General features: G+C 42.8%; 1 protein-coding gene and 1 non-coding gene across 8 annotated transcripts in view; one reads left to right on the plus strand and one right to left on the minus strand.

Moving 5' to 3' along the window:
* Nucleotides 1–23,760, plus strand: part of LOC115528096 (zinc finger protein 26) — a 63,185-nt gene that overhangs the window by 27,620 nt on the left and 11,805 nt on the right. Inside the window, exons 1-4 of one of the 7 annotated variants that reach the window (XM_032595467.1) lie at nt 5,511–5,692; nt 6,325–7,093; nt 7,917–8,109; nt 13,209–13,405. The exons of 1 other annotated variant lie outside the window; for it this stretch is intronic. In XM_032595467.1, the coding sequence (XP_032451358.1) occupies nt 13,391–13,405 (15 nt within the window). In that variant the 5' untranslated portion in view covers nt 5,511–5,692; nt 6,325–7,093; nt 7,917–8,109; nt 13,209–13,390. Of the gene's footprint in view, nt 1–5,510; nt 5,693–5,832; nt 7,094–7,916; nt 8,110–13,208; nt 13,406–23,760 lie in introns of those variants that run through there. 5 more of the 7 variants (XM_032595470.1, XM_032595468.1, XM_030335915.2 and 2 more) reach the window with 5 other exon arrangements.
* LOC115498877 lies at nt 22,184–22,286 on the minus strand. The gene has a single exon (XR_003963996.1). It is a non-coding gene; the product is annotated as a small nucleolar RNA U13 (small nucleolar RNA).

Genomic DNA, 23,760 nt, shown 5'->3' on the forward strand with positions numbered 1-23,760 from the left:
GCTCTGCTATTGTATTTTGGGTGTGCGAGATGAAGACAGCCTCATTTAACCTTAATTTCCTTAGATGTCCATCTCCAAATACAGCCACCCTGTGTTGTGATTTCAACAAAGGAATTTTGAAAGAACACAAATATTCAGTCCATAGTGTATTTAATAGCAAGTAAGAAAATACACTAGGGGAAAAAAACTTCATAATATCATTAGGATTGAGAAGCTTCTTAGGAATACATCTGGTACAATGTTGAATTTAAAATGATGGGGCGCCTGGGTGGCTCAGTCGGTTGAGTGGCCGACTTCGGCTCAGGTCACGATCTAGCGGTCCGGGAGTTCGAGCCCCGCGTCGGGCTCTGGGCTGATGGCTCAGAGCCTGGAGCCTGCTTCAGATTCTGTGTCTCCCTCTCTCTCTGCCCCTCCCCTGTTCATGCTCTGTCTGTCTCTGTCTCAAAAATAAATAAATGTTAAAAAAAATTAAAATAAAATAAAACAAAATGAAAACTATCAGGGTGTCTGGGTGGCTCAGTTGGTTAAGCCTCCAAATCTTGGTTTTGGCTTCAGGTTACAATCCTGAAGTTGTGTGAGTTTGAGCCCCAAGTCAGGCTCTGTGCTGACAGGGCAGAGTCTGCTTGGGATTCTCTCGCTCTCTCTCTCCGCCCCTCCCAACTCACCATCTCTCTCAAAATAAAGAAATAAACTAAAAAAATAAAATAAAATGAAAACTATCTAGGAATAAGTCTCTTAAAAACTTACAGAAGCAGGGGTGCCTGGGTGGCGCAGTCGGTTAAGCGTCCGACTTCAGCCAGGTCACGATCTCGCGGTCCGCGAGTTCGAGCCCCGCGTCGGGCTCTGGGCTGATGGCTCAGAGCCTGGAGCCTGTTTCTGATTCTGTGTCTCCCTCTCTCTCTGCCCCTCCCCTGTTCATGCTCTGTCTCTCTCTGTCCCGAAAATAAATAAACGTTGAAAAAAACAATTAAAAAAAAAACTTACAGAAGCAGAATTTATGAATAAAACAATAACATTCATAAAAGAACTGAAAAAATTTAGGGGTGCCTGGGTGGCTCAGTCAGTTAAGTGTCTGGATCTTGATTTTGGCTCAGGTCATCATCCCACAGTTTGTTGGTTTGAGCCCACATCAGGCTCTGTGCTGACAAAAACATGGAGCCTGCTTGGTTTCTTTCTCTCCCTGTCTCTCTGCCCCTCCCTGCTTCTGCTCTCTCTATCTCAAAAAAAAAAAAAAAAAAAAAAAAAAAAAAAATTTAAAAAAAGAACTGAAAATTTCAAAGATATACTATGTTTAAAAAAATTTTTTTTTAATTTTTATTTATTTTCGAGAGAGAGAGAGAGACAGACAGACTGTGAGTGGGGAGGGGTAGAGAGAGAGGGAAACACAGAATCTGAAGCAGGCTCTAGGCTCTGTGCTGTCAGCACAGAGACCTACCCGGGGCTCGAACTCACAAGTGGCAAGATCATGACCTGGGCCAAAGTCAGACGCTTAACCAACTGAGCCACCCAGGCACCCCAAAGATATACTATATTGATAGAGTCAAGTCAGTATAATGAAAATATTAATTCTTGCAAAATATACATTTAATAAAATTCCAATGAGAACAATAAAATAATTTTCTTTCTTGAAATGGGACAGATTCTATCATTTACAGGAAAGTTTACTGGTCTCCAACTATGCAAGATCATCATGAACAAGCACAGGTAGAATAGTTTCCCTTCCAGATACAGGAGGTTTTTTTAAGCTAGAATATGAAAACATTGTGGTACTCACACAGTGATAGACTAATAGGCAGATGGAACAGAAAATATTCCAGAAAGGGTAACTTGGGCATGTAGGAACTTGGGATATAAAAGAAATTAATTTGTAAGTATTGAAGAAAGAATGGGTTGTTTGATACTTCGTGTTATGGGCTGAATTGCACCCCCCTTTCAAATTCTTATGTTAGAGTCCAACCCCCAGCACCTCAGGAAGTGACTGTATTTGGAAACAGGGGCTTTAAAGAAGAAATTCAGGCAAAACTCAGTCATATAGATGACCCCAATCTGGAAATGACTGGTGTCCTTGTAAGAAAGGCGATTAGGACACAGACACACACGGAGGGACAGCCATGTGAGGACACAGCCACCTGCAGGCCAAGGACGGAGTCTTTGGAAGAAACCAACACTTAGTCTCGGACTTTTCATGTCCAGAATCTTGACACACGAGATTTCTGTTGTTCGTCCCACCCTGTGGTATTTGTTGTGACAGCCCCCGTGCTACTGCTGAGAGGGTCTGCGTTACGTCTGTGGAGTCTTGGTTCTTGGATTCCCCTCAAAAACATTTGCGTGGGGATCCTGCTCAAATAAAGAGGGCCAGAAGGAAGGGATCAAGCACAAAGCAGCTTGCTGAGGACAGGCCACTCTCGGGAAGGGAGGGCGGGCGGGTCCAGGGTGGCACCTGCACTGAAGTTTTGTATTGGCGACGGGTCACAGGTAGGGCAGTCTCCGACTGAGGTTGTTCCCCTCCCCTGGGAGGGGCAGTTCTGGCTCCTCCAAGGTTCTTGCTGGAACTGTCATGGCCATCTTTCCCCACGGGGAGGCGAGGTGGGAGGGGGCTGAAACCGCCTAATGCGTGAACTATAATAAACCCCGGGGGGGGGGGGGCGGGTCATGCTGGGCAGAAGTTGAAGAGGAGAGCACGGGTTTTGCACCTGTGGCTCTTGGTCTGTCAGCTCCCGGGGTGTTAGAAGCCACAAGGCCAAGATGTTGAAAACCACAAAGGATGTTGTGCCCTCGGCTTCTAATGTGTCACCTGTTTCTCACCACCCTTGCCACCACCAGCTAACTGCCTGCTCTATCACTAGCAAGCGAATACCCTTGGAGTCAGGAAATTAGCTTCCCATAGGGCAACAAAATGAAATGAGATCAATACTTCGCACTATACGCGTACACACAACTCCAGAAAGATTAAAACTTAAGTGTCAAGCCAAAATGCTGAAACTGTTAGAAGATAATTAATGCAAGGAAATATTTTACGTTAACAAAATGGAGAAATATTTCTTTTTGTTTTCTCTTTCAAGAGAAAGACTTCTCAACGAGACACATAAGGAATCCATAAAAGAAAACCTAGATACATTTTATGATTTCAAAACTAAAATCCAAGGGACCAACATGTTTATAATCTAAGTTCAAAGACAATGAATTAAACAAAAAAATTAAAACATGTTGCATATTGAGGATTTGTAAGCAATATACATTCAACTCCATGAATCTAGTAGAAAAAGATAACCTGACAGAAAAATGGGCAAAGGATAATTGACAGTCTATGAAACAAAACCCCAAATTGTGTGGAAATATATACACTTCAGCAGACGCGTTACCTGTATGTTCTGCATTTCAAATATTAGTCCAGTTTTTAAAATCTTGATCTTAACTATTCATATCTCGCCACTAACTCCTCCTGATGTTCCAACATTAAACAGCATACTAGCTTTATGGTTATTGTCTATTTTTAAAATTATGTTAAAGCAGCTAACGATTTTTTCTAATTTGTTCTTTTTTTATTCTTTTTTGAGGGGGGAGGGGGAGGGGCAGATGGAGACAAAGACTCTTAAGCAGGCTCCAGACTCAGCACAAAGCCTGACATGGAGCCCCATGCAGGGCTCAATGCCATGACCCTGGGCTCACGACCTGAGCCGAAATCAAGAGTTGGATGCTCAACCGACTGAGCCACACAGGTGCCCCTCTAATTTATTTTTTAAAACTCTGGAATGTAATTGTAAAATGTTTATTTATATTTAGAGAGAAAGAGCATGTATGCAGGGGAGGGGAAGTTAGAGAGGGAGAGAGAATCCCAAGGAGGCTCTGCACCATCAGTGCAGAGCCAGACATGGGGCTTGATCCCACGACCCGGGTGATCGTGACCGGAGTCAAAATCAAGAGTCAGATGCCCAACCAACTGAGCCACCCAGGATCCCCTCTTAGTATTTTTGCATGGGTAGTCATAACCAAGTTTTGTCTGAGCTTCCTTTTCAAGTCATACATGTGGATTTTGGTGTCTTTATGCTGCCTAATAAATAGAAACAGTTCCTTCTTCTGTTTCCTCTGGAAATTTTTATGTGTAAGAATTCTGAGGGGCGCCTGGGTGGCGCAGTCGGTTGGGCGTCCGACTTCAGCCAGGTCACGATCTCGCCGTCTGTGAGTTCGAGCCCCGCGTCAGGCTCTGGGCTGATGGCTCAGAGCCTGGAGCCTGTTTCCGATTCTGTGTCTCCCTCTCTCTCTGCCCCTCCCCCATTCATGCTCTGTCTCTCTCTGTCCCAAAAATAAACGTTGAAAAAAAAATTTTTCAAAAAAGAATTCTGTAATCACTGGATGTTTGAGAGAATTCCCCAGAAAGTCAATGATTGGTGCTTTTTGGCAGATAATCTCTGAAATTGTCCTCATTTTTATCCATGACGTGTTTTTCTCCTTTCTTGAGTTGAATTTGACACATCCATCCCAGGAGAATCATTTAATTTCAAATTTCTTAGCATAGAGAGGATTCTCATTCAATTTCCTGTATGTCTGTGGTTGTTCTCTTTTTATCATCCTTTCCTTCTCTCTGTAAGGATAGTGACTTATTTAGAACCTTCCCCACATGAATTATGGATCAGCTTTATTTTTTTGTTAATTCCTATCTACTTAATATAAACGTATGGATAAAAACTTTTTTATTTCCTCAGTTGGATTCTTAAACCAATTGTCTCTTCTTTTTTAACGTATTGATAGATTTGGGTTCCCAGTGTTTCAAATCGTAATCTTTTTTTTTTTTTTTATAATGTTTTTGTTTCTTTTTGAGACAGAGAGAGACAGAGCGTGAGCAGGGGAGGGGCAGAGAAAGAGGGAGACACAGAATCCGAAGCAGGCTGTAGGCTCCGAGCTGTCAGCACAGAGCCCGACGTGGGGCTCGAACTCATGGACTGCGAGATCATGACCTGAGCTGAAGTGGGACGCTTAACCGGCTGAGCCACCTAAGCGCCGCCTAAATCGTGATCTTTTACGTTTTTCCCAAAAGCGTGTTCACGCAACTCGGTCTGGGCGCGCGGTCGCCCTCGCGTCTCTAGGCAACCAGCGCTCCTCAGACGGCCGGGCGCCTACGTGCCGCGGATCCTTCTGGGAAATGTAGTACAAAGGCCCCTTCCTTGAGTGAAGCTGACCGAAAAAAAAAAAAAAAAAGAAAAAAGAAAAAACAAAGGCGTCTTTCTCTCGCGCACGCGTACTCGCACTCGCACGGCCACCGACGCTTTCGGGTTGCGCCCCTTCTCTTTGTCCTTCGTCGCCAAGCGAGAGGCGAGTGTGGGCGTCTCCGCGCGCGCGCCCGCGTACCCGTGCGCGGCCCCGGGCCCCGCCGCAGCCCGGTCGGGATTTCGTGGGCCCGCTGGCTCAGCACGGAGGCCAGCGGGTAGTGGCCGGGGGCGCGTGCGGGCGGGGGGCGGGGCGTCGGTGAGTCTGGGGGGGCGCGGGGCGGGTCACGTGGTTCCCGGGCCTGCGCGTCCGAAGACTGAGGCCTGCGGTCGGTGCCCGGTTTTTGCGGGGTCCGGGCCGGCCGTTGGGGTTACGTGTGGGGGGGCTCGCGGGAAGGACTCGGCGGTCGTGTCTGGGCCGCAGGCTTGGAGGCCTGTGGGCGTCGGCGCGGGGCTCGGGGTTCGCAGGCAGCGCGGCGGGGCGCCGGGTGAGTGCAGGGGCGCGGGGCCGGGGCCGCCGCGGGGACGCCGCCGGCCCCGGGCCTCCGGGCTCTTACTTGGGGGGGGGGGGTGGGCTTTCCGCTGGGGTTGTGAGGGCCGTGCCTCCCCGCCTGGGTCCCCGGACGCGGGGGGCTGCGTGGGTGGTCCCGGCCTGAGCCCAGAGCTGGTCTTTGAGGCGTCGGGCGGCGAGGGGACTTCTTGCCTGTGCCCCGGTAGCCCGGCTTCATCCGCCCAGCCCCGCCTGGATCAGTAGGATTGTTTGCAAAGGCTTCGCTGCTACAGAACAACCCTCCGGGCCAAACCCAAACCCCAGGCAGTTTCTGACCGACGATAAGTGGCCGCCGTGGCCGGGACAACAATGGCCCGAAGTTCTTAGGGCCGAATTTGGTCCACCCGCGATTTCTGGGCCTCACGTTGATCGGCTGAAAGTGAGGGGGTGAAAAGAAATGTTTTTCCCCTAGCTCTGATGCTTTTTGCTGTCATTAAAACATACTTCTGTTTATTTTAATCACTTACTGCTTGTTTCATCCGTGTAGCGGCTTGCCGGCTGTGCTCTTGGATTAGGGACCTTAAGATTTTGAAAAATAATGTTTATACTTTTTTTCTGTTATGAATTTAGAATGTGTTCACTGCAGTCAGTCTGGAGCATCTGGACCCACAGACTCAAGTGAAAATCTTCCATGATCTCATCGCCAGGAGATAGTGACTGTTAGCATTTTAGTACATTTCTTCTAGTCCGTACAGCGTGTCTACTTTTGGTACACGTTATTTATGTTTGCTTAAAAAAACAAATTGGGAGTATGCTGTTCGCAGCCATTTCAGTTTATCACAGATACCTTTCTTCAACGTGAGCTATTTTGTTCCAGGCCCGCAGTGTTTTCAGCGGGCCTCTGAGAACTTCTTTTGTTTTCCTCCTTATTCTGCCCTGGTGTCCTTATTTCTGGACAGCGAGTGGAGTGCATGGCACCTGTACTGGAAATCTGAACAGAGACTCTGGGGGCCTTTGTCCAGCTCTCCCTCCAGCGTTTTGGGGGGCGGGGGGCTGTGACTGCAGGTCTGAGGGGCACTGAGGGGACCAGCGGCCCAGATTTGCCACTTCCTAGGCGTGTCATCCATGTTGGGCAACTTGCTGAACCTCTCTGTGCCTTATCACTGTCTGTAATGGGTGCGGGATGCATTAAAAAAAAGGCACGATGATGTTTAAAACGTCTGTCACAAAGTAATTAAGTCATCACTTTTTATTATTCTCCATTTTCCCCCTGAATTTCCTTTAGAACTTGATGCTAAGTGGAACTGTGGGATGATGATGAAGGTTGCGCCTTCCTTCTGAAGATAAACCTGAGAGCTGTCACAGGGAGAGGTGCAGTGTGATGCGGGAAACTGCCCAGGTACACGACAAAACCGCTGAAGTTAAATCGGGCCAAATTGTACAGTGAAGGGCATAGGCTTCATTTGCTGAGAGGACGTGTGGTGCCAAATATAAAAGTTCAGAGAAGCACTTCTCCCTGAGGGGCCAACTTTCAAAACATTTGTTTAGAGTAAGGTTGGATCTCCCTTTTTTTTTTTTTTTTTTTTAAACCTTTTTTTAAAAAAATGTTTGTTTATAGGGGCTCCTGGGTGGCTCAGTTGGTTGAGTGTCCAACTTCAGCTTAGGTCATGATCTCACGGCTCATGGGTTCCCAGCCCTAGGTGGGGCTTTGTGCTGACATCTCACAGCCTGGGACCTGCTTTGGATTCTGTGTCTCCCTCTCTCTCTGTCCCTCCCCGACTCACACTCTGTCTCTCTCTCTCTCTCTCTCTCTCTCTCAAATGAGAGAGACAGAGCACAAATAGGGGAGGAGCAGAGAAGGAGAGAGGGAGACCGATTCTGAGGCAGGCTTCACACTCTGAGCTGTCCGTACAGAGCCTGACATGGGGCTCAATCCCGTGAACCCTGAGATCATGACCTGAGCCAAAGTTGGAGGCTTAACTGAGCCACCCACTTGCCCCTCCTTTTTTTTTTTTTTTTTTTTTTTAAAGATTTTATTTTTAAGTAATCTCTACACCCAGTCTTGGGCTCAAACTCACAACCCAAGATCAAGAGTCACATGCTCCACCAACTAGGCCAGCCAGGCACCTAACTCTGCATTTTTCTTAATGATAAACTTAAATATCATCGGAAATGTTTGATTTTTTATTTTTATATATTTATTTGTTTATTTATGTAAGTAGGCTTCATGCCCAGCATGGAGCCCAGCACAGGGCTTGAACTCACATCCAGAGAACAAGACGTGAGCTGAGATCAAGAGTTGGATGCTTAACCGACTGAGCAACCCAGGCGTCCCCATCAGAAATACTTTAAAACTACCACACTGATGGCTTGTCACACCCTGTTGAACTGAAATTCTCAACTCTGTTTTCTATAGTAAGTCTACATCATGTTGACTTAAGTTTTCCACTCTTGATAGGTTCTCACTGAAAGCAAGTAAACTTTCTTTGACAACAATTGTAAAGGAAATTTTAAAATCAAATTGTGAATTTGTGTTTAAAGAAATGATTTCAGTAAGAAACCTAGTTTCATTTGTCACAATGCCAGAAATTTTATTGTGTGAAATGAAGTGAAAGCATAATGTGAAGCAAGTGACATTTGTTGTAGGTATATTTTCTTGGTTTGTGCTGTGTGTGTTGATGTTTTTTTTTTAGCCACACGGGGGTTTTTATATTTAAAAAAAATTTTTTTTTATGTTTATTCATTTTTGAGAGAGAGAGAAACAGCGTGAGCGGGGGGAGGGCAGAGAGAGATGAAGACACAGAATCTGAAGCAGGCTCCAGGCTCCGAGCTGTCAGCACAGATCCTGAGGCGGGGCTCAAACTCACAAACCGTGAGATCAGACCTGAGCCGAAGTCGGACGCGTAACTGACTGAGCCACCCAGGCCCCCTAAATTTTTTTAATGGTTAAATTTATTGACTTTTTAAAAAAAATTTAAAATATTTAAAAAAAACGTTTATTTATTTTTTCTTGAAAGGGAACATTTTATTTGCGTTTTCTAGGAAAAAAATAGGATCAAGAAATACCCTTGAAAAGATTAATACATCCCCATGGAGACTAGAACAAAGAACTCTCAATTCAAGCTCTTTTATTTATGTAAGGATTGTCATTAAGAAAAAAGAAAGATGTACATATATCATTATCTACTCATCTATCTATATAGCTAGGTACAGAGAGGATACATTTACACACATATTCATACATGGTATGTATTGGTTATATAGATACGTGCGTGTATACACCCACACACACACACACTACTGTGTGTATCAAGTACCGTTTTAAGCACTTTGCAAATAACATCCGAGATGTATAGATTAAAATTACTAAGCCATAGTAATTTTATAGTAATTATAATCTATGAAGTTTGAAATATGCAAATAATGGTAGAAAATTATTTATAAAAGAGGTTTAATGTCATTTTGGTGCTTTTTTTTTTAACACATCTTTTTTTTTTTTTTTTTTTTAATTTGTATCTGAATTAGTTAGTGTATAGTGCAACAGTGATTTCAGGAGTAGATTCCTTAATGCTCCTTATCCATTTAGCCCATCCCCTCTCCCACAACCCCTCTAGTAACCCTCTGTTTGTTCTCCATATTTAAGAGTCTCTTATGTTTTGTCCCCCTCCCTATTTTTATATTATTTTTGCTTCCCATATGTTAATCTGTTCTGTGTCTTAAAGTCCTCATATGAGTGAAGTCATATGATATTTGTCTTTCTCTGACTAATTTTGCTTAGCATAATACCCTCCAGTTCCATCCACATAATTGCAAATGGCAAGATTTCATTCTTTTTGATTGCCGAGTAATCCTCCATTGTCTATATATACACCACATCTTCTTTATCCATCCATCGATATACATTTGGGCTCTTTCCGTACTTTAGCTATTATTGATAGTGCTGCTGTAAACATTGGGGTGCATGTGTCCCTTCGAAACAGCACACCTGTATCCCTTGGATAAGTAACCTAGTACTACAATTGCTGGGTCATATAGGGTAGTTCTATTTTTAATTTCTTGAGGAACCTCCATATTGTTTTCCAGAGTGGCTGCACCAGTTTGCATTCCCACCAGCAGTGCAAAAGAGATCCTCTTTCTCCGCATCCTTACCAACATCGGTTGTTGCCTGAGTTGTTAATGTTAGCCATTCTGACAGGTGTAAGGTGGTATCTCATTGTGGTTTTGATTTGTATTTCCCTGATGATGAGTGGTGTGGAGCATTTTTTCATGCGTCGGTTGGCCATCTGGATGTCTTCTTTGGAAAAGTGTCTATTCATGTCTTTTGCCCATTTCTTCACTGGATTATTTGTTTTTTTGGGTGTTGAATTTGGTAAGTTCTTTATAGATTTTGGTTACTAACCCTTTATCTGATATGGCGTTTGCAAATATCTTTTCCATTCTGTTGGTTTCCTTTTAGTTTTGCTGATTATTTCCTTCGCTGTGCAGATGCTTTGTATTTTGATGAGGTCCCAATAGTTCATTTTTGCTTTTGTTTCCCTTGCCTCTGGAGATGTGTTGAGTAAGAAGTTGTTGCGGCCAAGGTCAAAGAAGTTTTTGCCTGATTTCTCCTCGAGGATTTTGATGGCTTCCTGTCTTATGTTTAGGTCTTTCATCCATTTTGAGTTTATTTTTGGGTATGGTGTAAGAAAGTGGTCCAGGTTCATTCTTCTGCATGTCGCTGTCCAGGTTTCCCAACACCATTTGCTGAAGATGCTGTCTTTATTCCATTGGATATTCTTTCCTGCTTTGTCAAAGATTAGTTGGCCATACATTTGTGGGTCCATTTCTGGGTTCTCTATTCTGTTCCACTGATCTGAGTGTCTGCTCTTGTGCCAGTACCATACTGTCTTGATGATGACAGCGTTGTAATACAGCTTGAAGTCTGAGATTGTGATGCCTTCTGCTGTGGTTTTCTTGTTTCAAGATTGCTTTGGCTATTCGGGGTCTTTTCTGCTTCCATACAAATTTTAGGATTGTTTGTTGTAGCTCTGTGAAGAATGCTGGTGTTATTTTGGTAGGAATTGCATTGAATATGTAGATTGCTTTGAGTAGTATTGACATTTAAACAATATTCTTCCTATCCAGGAGCATGGAATATTTTTCCATTTTTTTGTGTCTTCTTCAATTTCTTTCATAAGCTTTCTGTAGTTTCCAGTGTGTAGATTTCTCACTGCTTTGGTTAGATTTATTCGTAGGTATTTTACGGTTTTTGGTGCAATTGTAAATAGGATCCATTCCTTGATTTCTCTTTCTGTTGCTTCGTTGTTGGTGTATAGGAATGGAACTAATTTCTGTGCATTATTTTTATATGCTGCCACTTTGCTGAAATTTTTTTTTAATGTTTATTTATTTTTAAGAGAGAGACCAAGTGTGAGTGGGGGAGGGGCAGAGAGAAAAGGAGACACAGAATCTGAATCAGGCTCTAGGCTCTGAGCTGTCAACACAGAGTCCAACGTGAGGCTTGAACTCATGGACTGCGAGATCATGACCTGAGCCGAAGTTGGATGCTCAACTGACTGAGCCACCCAGTTTCCCCCCTCTCCCCCTTTTTTAAAAATTTCTTTTTAACGTGAAGTGCCCAACTCTTGATCTCAGCTCAAGTCTGGATCTCAGGGTTGTGAGTTAAAGCCCCGTGTTGGGCTCCATGCTGGATGTTGTCGTAGACTCTTTTTTTTTTTTTAATATGAAATTTATTGTCAAATTGGTTTCCATACAACACTCAGTGCTCGTCCCAACAGGTGCCCTCCTCAGTACCCATCACCCACCCCCCCCTCCCTCCCACCCCCCATCAACCCTCAGATTGTTCTCAGTTTTTAAGAGTCTTTTATGGTTTGGCTCCCTCCCTCTCTAACTTTTTTCTTTCCCCTCCCCCATGGTCTTCTGTTAAGTTTCTCAGGATCCAGGTAAGAGTCAAAACATATGGTATCTGTCTTTCTCTGTATGGCTTATTTCCCTTAGCATAACACTTTCCAGTTTCATCCACGTTGCTACAAAAGGCCATATTTCATTCTTTCTCATTGCCACGTAGTATTCCACGCAAACTCTTAAGTCTAAACTTCTTTCTTGGCCAGCAAGAAATCGGGTGCAGGATTAAAATGGGAGGGATAGGGGCGCCTGGGTGGCGCAGTCGGTTAAGCGTCCGACTTCAGCCAGGTCACGATCTCGCGGTCCGGGAGTTCGAGCCCCGCGTCGGGCTCTGGGCTGATGGCTCAGAGCCTGGAGCCTGTTTCCGATTCTGTGTCTCCCTCTCTCTCTGCCCCTCCCTCGTTCATGCTCTGTCTCTCTCTGTCCCAAAAATAAAATAAAAAAAAATAAATAAATAAAAAAAAATAGAATGGGAGGGATGGCTAATGTTCGTGAAAAGACAAGAGCCCCGATTAAGGGTCCTTGCTCCGTTTTTATTAGGATCAGAAGGCTTACAAACATGGTGATGGACGTGCACAAAGGGACAATGAAACTGTGGACATTAACTCATGGACGTGAGGGAAAGGGGTTCTTGAAGGTATTCGGGTTTAGGGGTTTGGGTTGATAAAAAACAAAATGCTGGCGACAGGTGGATGGGCAGATGTTAATGGCAGACATGAGAAGCTGTGTCTGTTTATCTTCGCTAGCCTAGGGGATAAGACATAGCATGTAACCTCAGTGTTAACAAGGCACCTTTCTTTTGTTAATTAGCTCCCCTCAGGGCAGCTTCACCTGCAGTGCTCTAGCCCTATTTACCTAATTTGGTCGTTCCTTCCTATGAAAGCAGCTTTCTGCTATAGTAGTGAATTGGGGGTGCTTTAGCCTTGAATACCTAATCTTGCTTACCTCGTGTACTTTTGTATTGGGGGCCTTCCCCCACCCCCCGTTCTGGGGGCCTTTGCCCCCACCCTACTCTATTCTGGGGGCCATAGCCCCCCTTCTCTATCCTTATTCGCCTAATCTTGTTTACCCAATCTTGGGTGTGAGCATCCTATGGCTTTGTAATTCTTTTTTTTTTTTTTAAAGAAATTATATTTTGTTTATTTATTTCATACTTTAACTGCCCTGCTTCTTTAACCACTGTCCCATAGGGGCATCTTTCTCTTCTGACAAAAACCTCATTCTCACATTTCTCAACGTTTATTTATTTTTTGGGACAGAGAGAGACAGAGCATGAACGGGGGAGGGGCAGAGAGAGAGGGAGACACAGAATCGGAAACAGGCTCCAGGCTCTGAGCCATCAGCCCAGAGCCCGGCGTGGGGCTCGAACTCCCGGACCGCGAGATCGTGACCTGGCTGAAGTCGGACGCTTAACCGACTGCGCCACCCAGGCGCCCCGGCTTTGTAATTCTTTATGCCTTGTTAACCCATCAGTGCAGGCTCAGGGAGTTCCTAAGCTTATTCCCCACAGACATGAAGACTACTTGAATTCCTGGTTCCTAGCAAGAGGAGAAAAGATTTTAGGTGCAGTATGAATATACCAATAAAGTGCTTTATTCCTATGTTCACAGATCCTGGTTACCCACAAATGAGCCTGCTCATGTGATATAAGAAAGGAGCTCCTGGAGCCAGGAACTTGTCAGTGTGAAAGACCCAGCCACCGTCTTACAGTGGAGCTTTGGGACAGAAACGGAAGAGGCTCAGCGTGGAGCAGGTCTCAGATGTGCAACTCGTCTGGCCTAGGCAACAGAAAATGACCATGTTACAGGTGAGTTGATTGTTTCCTCTTCATTATTTTCCAGGGGATTAGAAGAGGTATGTAAGTCTTCCAGTGAAAAAGAAAAGTGTAAGTAGTTCAGAAATCAGAGGAAGATAACCTTGGAGTTGAAGATCCAGGTTGGGACAAAACTGGAGCAGTTAGAATAACATGGGCATCAGGGATGGCAGCTCCCTGCACAGTGGAAAATCCATGTGTAACTTTTGTCTCCCCAAAAGTTAACGACTGGTAGCCTACTGTTGACCAGAAGCCTTACCGATAACAGGTGATTAACACGTACAGTATTTTGTATGTGTATGATATACTATATTGTATGATAAACCCATGATGTCCGAAGTTCAAACCCATGTTGTCCAAACATGTTCAAACCCATGATGTCCAAAGATCAACTTTATTTAACTATAGGGCTTTCAGAAGGTCTTGAGATTTGAATTTTAATGAGCCATAGTGTCCTGCATAATTAATGAATTTGAGGTACAAACTTGGTTCTCAAATTTTTAGCAGTTTTTTTTTAAAAAAAATTTTTTTTTTTTTTCAACGTTTATTTATTTTTGGGACAGAGCGAGACAGAGCATGAACGGGGGAGGGGCAGAGAGAGAGGGAGACACAGAATCGGAAACAGGCTCCAGGCTCTGAGCCATCAGCCCAGAGCCCGACGCGGGGCTCGAACTCACGGACCGCGAGATCGTGACCTGGCTGAAGTCGGACGCTTAACCGACTGCGCCACCCAGGCGCCCCTAAAATTTTTAGCAGTTTTAATAAAGAAATTAGAACATTTCTATGAGTTGCACTATCCTAGAAAAACGTAAACTAATTCTTCATAGAGAGTAAATATTTTTCATTCTTTGATGAAGTTTTGAACAAATAATACCGTGTGAGTGATGTCCTCAGAGAAATATAGTAAATACATGGGTCTTATGGTAATTTTTCATAGTTTTCTGGAGTGTGACCCAGGGAGAAAATGCCAGAACAGAACTTAGTAATCATAATTTCTCTCTTTAAATGTGGAGCAGAATTCACATACAGAAAAGTACATAAAATGTAAAAGTACAAAGTAATGAATTATTATCAACTGAACGAATACCCATGAACCCACCATTCAGGTCAAGGAACAGAACATTCCAGCCCAGGTGAGGCCTTCCATGTGCCTCTGCCAATCACAACTTCTCCCTCTTAACAGAGGGAACCAGGACCCTGACTTTGTAACCATTTCCTTGCTCTTTATGGTTTTACTCCAAAGTATCCGTCCCTAAACACTGCAGTTTCATGTTGTCTGCTGCAGTATGTACTAATTCGTGTTTGTTTCTTTCACCATTTTGATTGTGAGATTCAGTGCAGTTGGAATCTTCTCCAGTTAAGGCAGCTTCTCAGTATCACCAAATCCAGTTGGTGGTCACATTTCTAGTTGTAAAATTTACAAGTCACTTGCAGTTTGTTTGCATCAGAATCCAGGAAAGTTCATACGGTGTAATTCGTTCATCTGTGTCTTAAGTCTTCTTAACCTGTTGGCTCTTTTTTTTTCTAGCCCCATTCTTGATTGAAGAGGCCAGGGCATTTATTCTGTGGATCTCCCACTGTCTGGGTTTTGCTCCTTGCATCCCCACAGTGTGCCAATGTGTTCTGTGTTTCCTGTAAATAGGCAGATTTAGAGTTGTGTTGGCTAGTACCCAAGCCACTGGCCACACAACGTTTCAATTTAAAACCACTAAATCCAGCCCTTCAGTCACACTAGCCACATTTCAGGTACTTAGTAGCCATGAATTAGCACAGATAAAAGCATATCTTCATCATTACAGATTTGATTTGGAGGCTTGATCAGACTTAGGTGTGACTTTTTGGGTAAGAGTGTTTCAGAGGTGGTGGTATGTATTCCAGAAGGTGACTCCTGTCTGCTTGCCGGTTTTGTCACGTCAGCAGCTTTATGATTGTTGCCTTGGTGGACTGTTTTATTAGGGGCCACAGAATGATACTCTGCTTCTAAGCACTTCCTTGTTTCTTAAATGAAGTTATTGCTCTATCACATGATAAAATATGTCAAGGATCAGCTTGTACGCTTTCTGTCCCAGATCTGTAATTAGTCATTTCCACAGTACGTGGCATTTGAAATTTTATGGTATATAAAATTTTAAAAATTTTCTTGCCGAAACGTGGAAATATAGTAGGTTTTTACATACTGACTTTGCATTCAGGAACTTCTTAAGCCTGTTTGTTTATTTTTAAAGTTTATTTATTTATTTTGAGAGAGAGAGAGAGAGTACCAGTGGGAGAGAAACGGGTAGAAAGGGAGATAGAGAATCCCAAACAGGCTCTGTACCTGTCAGTACAGAGCCTGATGTGGGGCTTGAACTCACTAACTGTGAGATCATGACCTGAGCGGAGATCAGGAGTTGGACTCTTAATCCCTTGAGCCACTTAGGCTCCCTTAAACCTTTTTATTAATTCTAATAATTTTCTTTAGATTTTTTAGATTTTCCATGTTAACAAAAATATCAGCAATATTTTTTTTCTTAGTAAAAATAAATTGTACATTCCTAGTTTGCCAGGACTTTTTTTTTAATTTAATTTTTTTTAATATTTATTTATTTTGGAGAGAGAGAGACAGAGCACGAGTGGGGGAGGAGCAGAGAGAGAGGGAGATGCAGAATCTGAAACAGGCTCCAGTCTCTGAACTGTCAGCACAGAGCCCGATGTGGGTCTCAAACTCACAAACCATGAGATCATGACCTGAGCCAAAGTCGGATGCTCAACCAACTGAGCCACCTAGGTGCCCCAGGACTTTTTTTTTTTTTTTTAAGTAAGCTATATACCGAATGTGGGGCCTGAAGTCAACGACCCTCTTAGATCAGGAGTCGGACAGTCCTCCTACTAAGCCAGCCAGGCGCCCCTGCTAAGACTTTTTGTAACAAATGTTGATTACTTTTCAGTTTTTGGTATGTTTTACTCTTTTCTCGTCTGCTTGTTCTTTTTCATATTTTTGTATTCCTTCCTTATGAAATCCAGTCCTTCTATATGAAAATTTAAACGAGCATTTTAGCAATTTTGTTCAGTTTTTTTCTGTTGTTTGTAGTTCTTGTGTACATTCTTTTAATTTGCAAATATTCTTTATCTGCATCTATTGAAGTGATTACATATCTTTTCTTAATCTGTTAAAGTAGTGAATATATATATTCCTTTTAATGGTAAATGCAACTTGAATTTTTAATTTCTCGGATAAACTCCAAATTAGTCCTTTTTTTTCTTTCCCCCCAGTGCAAAAGATGATTTTCTTAAAGCACAGGGATAGGACCCATGGGTAGGAAATGCTGCCTGCCCCAGGACTGTGAGGAGAGACTGATTATATACCCAGGAGTAACTCTGACTTAGCCTTAAATTTTTTTTTTTTAAGTTTATTTATTTATTTTGAGAGAGAGGGTGAGCAGGAGAGGGGCAGAGAGAATCCTAAGCAGGCTCCACCCTCACAAGTGTGAGATCACGATCTGAGCCGAAATGAAGAGCTGGACACTCAACCGACTGAGCCACCCAGGTGCCCCTCCAGCTCAGTCTTGCTATATTTTCTTCTTTACATATTGCTCAGTATAGTTGTCATTTAGGATTTTCACATCAATGTTCATGTGTAAACTGGCCTTTGCTTTTCCTTTCTTGCAGTATCCTTACTGAGTTTTGTTATCAAGGTGATGCTTGTATCAAAGTGTAGGGCTGTGTTCTTGCTTCTGTGTTTGGTAATTGTTTAGTAAAACAGGAATTATTTCTTCATTAAATGTCTACAGAATTAACTGGTAAAGATGTTTCTTTGTGAGAAGATTTTAACTCATAAAACCAATATTTTCCACATGACTAATGCTTGATGTTATAAAATGTTTAATGGGAAAATTATCCACTGAAAGATCAAGATAAAACGTTAGATTTTAATGTAACAATATGAGAAGCTCATTAATTGGTAAAGGTGGAGGTTGTACACTGCAGCTCATCTTTTTTTTTTTTTTAATTTTTTTGCATTTATTCATTTTTGAGAGACGAGAGCATGAGTGGGGGAGGGGCAGAGAGAGAGGGAGACACAGAATCCGAAGCAAGGCTCCAGGCTCCGAGCTGTCAGCACAGAGCTCGACGCGGGGCTCGGACTCATGAACCGTGAGATCATGACCCGAGCCTGAGTCAGATGCTTAAGCCACTGAGCCACTCAGGCGCCCCTGTTGTAGCTCATTTTTAAGAGACCACAAGTTGATTAGTTTTGGTGTGGTGTCAAAGAATATCCACAGTTAACTAATTATCATTGTTTGTAGGATTTCTTAAATTTTCTTCATATGCGGTCATAGTATGCACGACAGTGTTACATCTTCTTTTCAGTATTTGTACTTTTTCCTTGCATTTTATTGTACTGGCCAGGACCTCCTGGACAATGTGGGCTAGAAGTGTCATTGCCTCCCTGCTCTCGGCCGGCACTGCTTTCTGTCTAGTGCATTCCAGCATTCGTTTCTGGCACCATCTGGAGTTAGTACAGACTACAAGTTAAGGACACCCAACAAGACTGCTCTCATTTCACTTGCCAGCTGTAAGTCTCCCAAGCCACCTGTACTTGTGACCAACTGGCTACAAATTTGGGGGGTTCCCATGACCCCTTCATGTTTGCTGGAACAAGTCACAGAACTTAGGGAAGTGTTATACTTACAGTTACAGTTTTCTTATCAACAACACAAACTGGAACCAGCCAAATGAAGAGACACATAGGATGGGGTCTGGGAGGGTTGTGGATGCAGAAATTCTGTGCCCTCTCCCTGTGGAATCAGGGCACATCACGTTTCTGGCACGTTTTTGTGTTCACCACCTAGGAAGCTAACCTCACGTTCCAATGTCCAGAATTTTTATGGAGTTTTTATCACGTAGGTATGGTCATGTAGGTTGGTTGAATCAGTGGCTGTATGATTGAGCTCAGCCTTCTCCCCTTCCTGGAGGTTGTGCTGATACCACCTGACTCAAAGCCTCAACTGTTTAATCAGATGGTTGATGTTTCCAGCCAGTGCCCATTCGGAAGACTAGGAGCCCACTGTGAGTCACCTTTTTTGTGAGAAGCATAAACTCAGGAGGGGCCCCCATGAATAATAAAAGCATTTCTGTCACTGGGGAAAGAGCAAGGCTCTGTCCCAGGAATCTGACACAGAGGCCAGACAAATTACACAGCCGTTTGCCATTAGCTACCTGTGCTGTCTAAATTTAAATTGGTTAAAAATAGGGGCTCTTGGGTGCCTTAGTCAAGCGTCTGACTCCTGATTTTGGCTCAGGTCATAATCTCAGAGTGGTGAGATCGAGCCCTGTGTAGTTGGGTTCTGGGCTGGGCATGGAGACTGCTTAACATTCTCTCTCCCTCTGCTCCTACCCCCCTTGCACACGCACTCTTGAGTGCTCTGTCTCTGAAAAAATAAAAAGCTGAGGGGTGCCTTGGTGGCTCAGTCGGTTAAGTGTTTGACTTCGGCTCAGGTCATGATCTCATCGTTCTTGAGTTCGAGCCCCATGTCAGGCTGTCTGCTGTCAGTACAGAGCCCTCTTCACTTTAGATCCTCTGTCTTAAAAATAAACACACATTAAAAATAAATAAAAATAAATATAAGTTGGTTAAAAATAAGTAAAACTAAAAAGTCCTTTCCTAGTCACCTTTGAAATATTCAGTAGATGTTTGTGGCTGACGGCTACCTCGTTGGATGGTGCAGATAGAGGACATTTAAGTCATCACAAAACATTCTTTTAGATAATGCTATTCCAGTCCTCAGGGAGCAAATATTCCTTATTTTGCCGTTAAGTGTGATGTTAGCTGTAGATATTGGTAGGTTATGATTATTAGGTTTGTTCGATTCTTAGTTTGTTTGACAGTATTTTACAATGAACAGATTTTTATTATATGCCTTTTCCACGTCTGTTGAAATAATGGTTTTTTTCCCGTATTCTGTTAATAAGTTTTATGGATTTCTGAATGCTAGCCCTGTCTTGCACTGCTGAAGGAAACCTTATTTGGTCAACTCACATTATGCTTTGTTTATATATGGCTTTTTGTTAGGAATTTTTTTTTTTTTTTTTTTTTTTTTTTAGGAATTTTGTTTCTATTAATTTCCCTGTGATGTTCACTCCTTTTGTGTTCTTGTTTGGTTTGGTCTGCTGGCCTTATACAGTGAGTTGAGAAGTTTACACTCTTGCTCTGGTCTCTGGAGGGATTTCTGTGAAGTCACTTTATTTATTCCTTAAATGGTTGGAAGAATTCACCTCTGAAGCCTCATAGATTTGGAGGTTTCTTTGAAGGAAGGTTTTGGGGGATGGGGTCAGTCTTTTTAACATTCAACTAATACAGATTTTTATTTCATATTGTGTAATTTTTGAGTGCATTGTTTGAATATCTGTTTCATCTAAGTTGTCAAATACATTAACATAAATTTACTAACTTTGTTATCTTTTTTAACAGCTTTTTTGAACTATGACCTCAGTAGGATCTACCCAATTTAAGTATATACTGGGGTGATTTTTTGGTAATTTATGTTGTGTTACTGTCCTTACCCTCCAGTTTTAGAGGGTTTGTTTCATCCCAAGAGAATTTTGTCATTTTGCAGTCAATTCTTGTTTCCATCCATGGCTAAGGAAACCACCAGTTTGCTTCCTCTCTATATAGGGTTTCCTTTTGGACATTTCATATCAATGGATTTATATAATGTGTATTCTTTTGTGTCTAGCTTCTTTGCATTAGCATAGGTTTTTGAAGTCCGTCAACATTTTAGCACATGTCAGAAATTCATTCTTTTTATTGTGGACTAGTGTTCCATTAAATGGATGTACCTCTCTTTGTCTCTTTACTACTTGATGGGCATGTGGATTATTTACCCCTCGCAGTGGTTATAAGTGCTGCTCACAGGAGCAGCCATGTACAAGTTTTACATGAACACGTTTTCATTTCTCTGGAGTATATACCTAAGAGTGTAATTGCTGGGTTGTATGGTCAAATTATATTTACGTTTTAAGAAACTGCCACAGTCCATCGTGTCAGACCACTTTGTATTTCTAGCAGTGTTGAGTTCCAGTTTCTCCACATCCTTTCCAATACTTATCATCTGTCTTTTTATCATTGTGGTGAGTGTGAAGTGGTGTTTCATTATGGTTTTAATTTCCTTCATAACTAATGATGTTGGTCATTGTTTCATGTGCTCATGTGCTTATTAGCCGTTCCTGTATCTTCTTTGATAAAATATATTAAAATATTCTACCTACTTTTAATATTTATTTATTTTTATTTTTTAATATCTTTTTTTTAATGTTTTTAATGCTCATTTATTTTTGAGAGAGAGAGACAGAGACAGAGCACGAGAAGGGGAGGGGCAGAGAGAGAGGGAGACACAGAATCCAAAGCAGGCTCCAGTCTCCGAGCTGTCAGCAAAGAGCCCGACGTGGGGCTAGAACCCAGGAACCGTGAGATCATGATCCGAGCCGAAGTTGGATGCCCAACCAACTGAGCCACCCAGGTTCCCCTATTTTTTAATATCTTTTTAAAGTAAGCTCTACGTCCATGCAGGACTTGAACTGCTAACCCTGAGATCAAGAGTCACCTGAGCCAGCCAGGTGCCCCTACCTACTTTTTAACTTTTCTTAAAATTTTAATTTAGTTTTTTTATTGAGTTCTAAGAGGTTTTTCTTATAAGTTCTGAGTCAAGTTTTTTTTTTCAACATAAGTAGGATTTGCAAATAATTTTTTCCTGATTGTGGCTTGCCTTTTCATTTTTCAGTTGTGTAGTTTGAAGTGCAACAGTTTTATATCTTGTTACTTCGATAGGAATATGGAAACCTTACACTGTCTAGGTGTTGTGACGCTCTGTCTGCTGTGTTAATGTTACACCTTTGCATGTTGAAAATCCATCAGAAGATACTACGATACTACGATTTTTGCATCCAGCGGTCAAACATACTTCAAGGAACGAAGAAGAGGGGCACTTGGGTGGTTTAGTTGGTTAAGTGTCTGACTCTTGACTTTGGCTCAGGTCGTGATCTCATGGTTCATGGGTTCAAGTGTGGAGCCTGCTTGGAATTGTCTCTCTGCCCCTACCCCACTCTTGTGCGTGAGCTCTCTCTCAAAATAAATATTAAAAAAAAAAAAAAGCATCTGAGTAGCTCAGTCAGTTAAGCGTCCCGACACAAGCTCAGGTCATGATCTCACATTTCGTGGTTTCGAGCCCCACGTCGGGCTCTGTGCTGACAGCTCAGAGGCTGGAGCCTGCTTCGGATTCTGTGTCTCCCTCTCTGTCTGCCCCTCCCCCACTCATGCTCTGTCTCTGTCTCTCTCTCTCTTAAAAATAAGTGAACAGTAAAGAAAGGAAGGGAGGGAGAAAGGAAGACAACGTAAGAGGAGAAGATTGTGTTGTATTTGCGTGGATATTTGCCATCCCTGTTCTTAATTCTTGAGCCTGGAGTTGCCTGCTGGTACTGCTTCCGTCGGAAGGCCTCGCATCTGTCAGCCCTTTGCCAGCAGCTCTGCTGCCCTGGATTCTCTTAGTTTTTCTTCATAAGAGAAAATGCCCTCACTTCACAATTATTCCTGGTGAATAAGCTGGTTACAAAATCCTCGGTTAACAGGTTTTTCTTTTCAGCACTTTTAAAGTGTTTTCCTTTTCTGGCCTCTGCTTTTTAATAGGAAATTTATGGTCATTTGAATTGCTGTTCTCTGTAAGTGAGGTGACTATTTCCTTGTCTGTATTCTGTAGCAGTTTGATTATGATGTGTTTGGTGGTGGCTTTCTTTTTTTCACGTCAGACACGTAATGTGCCGACATCGTAACAAGGTTTAAGGGTGGCACATGTCACACAGTGGCGTGAACGCTCACTTATCACACTTATGAACTACAAAAGCTCGGTGGTGGCTTTCTTTATGTTATCATCCAGTTGGGGGATCACTGAGTTTCCTGTTGACTTACGCCTTTTGCCCCATTTGAGGAGCATTTGGCCATCATTTCTGTTTTCCACCATGTTCTTGCTTTTTTCCTTCTGGAACTCCTCTGACATGCATTTGGTGACAGTGTCCTGAGGCCTGAGTGTCTGAGCTCTTTTTTAAGTTTTGTTTTTTTTTTTTTCCTCATTTGCTCAAAATGGGTACTTTTATTGACTGTCTTCAGGTTCACCAGCTCTTCTCAGAGTGTATGATGTGCTGCTTAGAGTCAGGTTTCTTATTTTCTGATGCTATTATGGATTATTTAGAGTGCATGTTTTCTGATCATCTCAGGTAACTTTGGGATGGAAATCCATCTCTTTAAAAATTTTTTTTCTTAATGTTTATTTTTGAGAGAGAGAGAGAGAGATCATGAGCAGAGGAGGGGCAGAGAGAGAGGGAGACACAATCTGAAGCAGGCTCCAGGCTCTGAGCTGTCAGCACAGAGCCTGATGCAGGACTTGAGCCACAAACTGCAAGATCATGACCTGAGCCGAAGTTGGATGCTCAACAAACTGAGCCACCTGGGCACTCCGAGATGGAAATCCATCTTGACCTAAATCCAGAAACCTTTCTAAAACCTAGATTTGGTTTTATCTCTCCCATCTCATGGAATCATGGCTAGCTGTTGGCAACCAGAAAGTGTCTATCTCTGTTAACCAGTCTGCCCCCCCCACCCCCCCATGTGGCCTTTTAATCTAATTACTACTTTGTACCTTGTGTTCTTATCTAACTGAACTGTTTGTATCTCCTCAACTCTCCTGGTTTTGGGGTTTCATTGGAGCTGTTGGCTCCCAGAATGCCTTTGCACCTCCTTTTTTTGTGGAAAGCATTGCTAATTTCTTAAAACTCACCTCAGGCTTTACCTCTTGCAGAGAGCCCGAGTTGACACCGAAATTGAAGCTGTCCTTGCTTTGACCCACGTGGTGCCTCAGCTGCAGCAGCTTATTTTATGAATAGGCGTATATATTTGTAGCCTCTACAAGACTATGCAGTTTTTTAGGGTATTGTGTTATTACCTTTTTTTGGGTACCACTTCTCCGGTGGCAGATTTGAGGTTCAGTAAATATTTTGTTGGTGGTTCAGAATATTTTTGAATTTTTATTTATTTTTTTAATTTGATTTTTTTTTGGGGGGGGGGGTATGTGTGTGACCAGAAGAGGGACAGAGGGAGAGAGAATCCTAAGCAGACTCCAGGCTCAGCATGGAGCCTGACATTTGATTTCATGACCCTGGGATCATGACTTCAGCCGAAGTCAAGAGTCACACCCTCAACCAGCTGAGCCATTCATATGCCCCCTGTTGAGATTTAAACTCCCGAATTCCATTTCTAATGTATTGTATATATGGAAGGGTGGAAGAGTGCATCATCGTGTTTTATTGCAGAAATACCGTGCAAA

Source organism: Lynx canadensis, chromosome D3 (assembly GCF_007474595.2).
Source record: "Lynx canadensis isolate LIC74 chromosome D3, mLynCan4.pri.v2, whole genome shotgun sequence".
In the NCBI taxonomy this organism is placed as follows: domain Eukaryota; kingdom Metazoa; phylum Chordata; class Mammalia; order Carnivora; family Felidae; genus Lynx; species Lynx canadensis.